The sequence below is a fragment of the Nicrophorus vespilloides genome, unplaced genomic scaffold, assembly GCF_001412225.1.
Source record: "Nicrophorus vespilloides isolate i.1.1-1 unplaced genomic scaffold, Nicve_v1.0, whole genome shotgun sequence".
Classification (NCBI taxonomy): domain Eukaryota; kingdom Metazoa; phylum Arthropoda; class Insecta; order Coleoptera; family Silphidae; genus Nicrophorus; species Nicrophorus vespilloides.
Genome location: NW_017098831.1, coordinates 285 through 2,874, shown reverse-complemented (window position 1 = coordinate 2,874; position 2,590 = coordinate 285). Strand labels below are relative to the sequence as shown.

At 35.2% G+C, this 2,590-nt stretch overlaps 1 protein-coding gene across 2 annotated transcripts; it reads right to left on the bottom strand.

The window, feature by feature from the left end:
* Positions 1-812: 812 nt before the first annotated feature.
* On the bottom strand, positions 813-2,242 carry LOC108563312. 2 transcript variants are annotated; one of them, XM_017921946.1, is made up of 2 exons: positions 2,173-2,242; positions 813-2,047 (listed from the first exon to the last, which is right to left on the bottom strand). In XM_017921946.1, the coding sequence occupies exon 2, from the start codon at positions 1,694-1,696 to the stop codon at positions 962-964; it is 735 nt and encodes a 244-aa protein (XP_017777435.1). In that variant the 5' UTR covers positions 1,697-2,047; positions 2,173-2,242; the 3' UTR covers positions 813-961. The 2 variants fall into 2 exon arrangements, with proteins under 2 accessions (XP_017777435.1, XP_017777434.1); XM_017921945.1 differs by having other exon boundaries at positions 2,139-2,204.
* Positions 2,243-2,590: the final 348 nt, after the last annotated feature.

Here is a 2,590-nt window from a genome sequence, read left to right as displayed (position 1 = left end):
TCTTTTGGATTCATTCTATGTATTATAGTTTTCGAGAAAATCAATGAAATGTGAAAACACTGCTTTTTCGAGCATTTTTTCAAACTTTGAACCGAAATTACATGCCATATGATAAAACCACAGTAATTGCATATGAAAGCTGAATATTTGGGGAATCTAACAAGTATTCATATATTACTGTGGTTTTATCGGTATGGATGTAATTTACGTTCAAATTTGAAAAATTGCTCGAAAAAGCAGATTTTCTCGAAAACCAAATGTATCGAGTGTTCATTAGGATTAGTTCAGATAGGAATATGCAATAAAATATGACTATTATCGCTTAATAGTAAATGTAAAAGTATATTTTACAAAATAAACTCGTTTAAATAATTACATGAATGATGTAGAAATAATTAAGAAAATTATAAACATATCAATCAAAGCATTAATATCACAACCAACTGTTTATCAAATATTCAACATGGAAATTTTCGTTCAAAACTATTCAATTCTAATAGGATTATTCATATTAATCGTTTAATTTTTTCCTGAGATGATATTGTAAAATTTGTTAAACCATGCAAATTGTACTAAAACTAAACGATAAAACAAAATAAGGTTTATATATAAAAGAAAAAGACAGATTTAAATTATTTTTATTTAATATCTGCATTCAATCATTCAAAAAGCAAGGTATAAATCTTATCATTAATATTACACGAAACGAACGAAAAGGAACAGTTGGGAGACCTTGCTGAATGAATTCAATGTAGTTAGTGTCTGTTCATCATCATTTATATTATATATATCTATCTGTCTATATATTATTATTATTAATATATATATGATGTTTTCTCTCTTATATCAAAAAAATATTTTTTTCAAAATATTCGTAACGATTGTATTTTTCCTCCTGCGTCCAGTCTTATACAAAGATATGAAAAAAAAAAATAAAACAACTTAAAGTAGTGTTGGGTTATCAATTGGAGGACAGGCCTTTCTTCTGGATTGCTGCTGAGATGGCGGTATTAAGGAAATGCATAGGATCCGCGCTCGGATGTACTGGCATCTCCCGTGGTGCCTGCACGACCTCAGGTGGCTCGAACCGTGGTCCCGACTGCAACCCGTGCGATTGTATAGCCATCAGGATGCCCTCATCCTCCACCTGCTCACCATTCTCGCAATCCTCCACGAAATCTTCGACGTCGAAAGCGGCTATCCTCCAATGCTCCAATATACTATTTATCGTATTATCTACAAAACTCTTAGCAACTTGTCTGGCCTGCCATTCGTACATGTAATCATCCTGATTCCTGAGACTCGGTTTAACTAGAGTGATCGGGATCTCATCCAGAATAGACTTATCGATATTGTTTGCACACTCCTGATCCGAATCCTCCTGCACTGTGTCCAACAGCGCATTCGATTGGATCAGTAAATTGTCAATGCAGCACTTCTCGTAGAAAGCTGTAGGAATCTTGATGCTATTGTTGTTAATCAATGCGGGTTCAACTTCAGAATCTGAATCGCTTTGGCTTTCTGGCTCCTCGAGTGTGGTGTCCTCTGCATCATCCATGCTGGTTGCCTGCTTCTGGTTATTGTCTTTAAGATGATATTTGCCTTTCAGCTGCCACACGTACCTGGCCTTCTTGAACGGCCTCTCGCCATCTCCCTCCGAGTCGTTGGACTTTCTGGACGGCTCGCCTTTATCCATGACCGCTGCTGCTGCTTCTGCTGCTGCTCTCCTATTTCTCTATCTTTTTTTGGCGTGTTCAGTTTATCTTACACTTAACCGTCACTTCCGCAGGTGGAGGAGGTGCAGTCTGGACCGAAGAACTGGGCATCTTTCGTGAACGCTGCTACGCATTTGTTTTTGTTTCGTTACGCCTTGTTTCTTCTCTGTGTGAATCAGATGTTTCGCCACTGGGTCTATTGATTTTTCTTCACATAATCACGCTGACGTTTCTCTCTGTCCTCCTTCAATTCATCCCGTAGAGCGAGAAGCGAACTGTTTTCACTGCCATCTATACAGCAGGCTATCTTATAGGATAGGATCGAGGAGAATCTGTAAAACGTGTAAGATTTCAGCGAGATTCTTATAGGTGGCAACTACAATACTCAAAGCTACATCATTTATACAACATCAAACTACTCACTTAATTACACCGAAACAACATACAGTACGCTCACCTTGTTTACCACAACTGACATCTAATTGGAACCATCCAACAATAGGCAACTTTATACACAGCTGTGTTCATAATACACATACAATCATTGTTATTCAATATTTCTTCCTACAATTACTATTAAAACCACCATAACATAACACTCCAATTTAAATGCAATATAAATGTAACATGTAGGCAACTTATACATTCGTATATATTGTTATTTTTACAATGAATTAAATAAAGATTTCGAGTATTAAAAGTTGCCTATATTATAAATGTATATTCAAAATTTAGTTGACTAACATATAACAAAAAAGGTAGAGTTAATTTTTAATTTCTTTTATATTATGTAACAAGAAACAATAGAAGTTTAAGTAAGTAGATATACTTTAAGTACACTGAATTTAAGTGTAATCATACACTCATCCTTACAT

Bases quoted from the DNA above. Each gene is read 5' to 3' on its own strand.
- LOC108563312 (XM_017921946.1), bottom strand. From the start codon at position 1,696: ATGGATAAAGGCGAGCCGTCCAGAAAGTCCAACGACTCGGAGGGAGAT.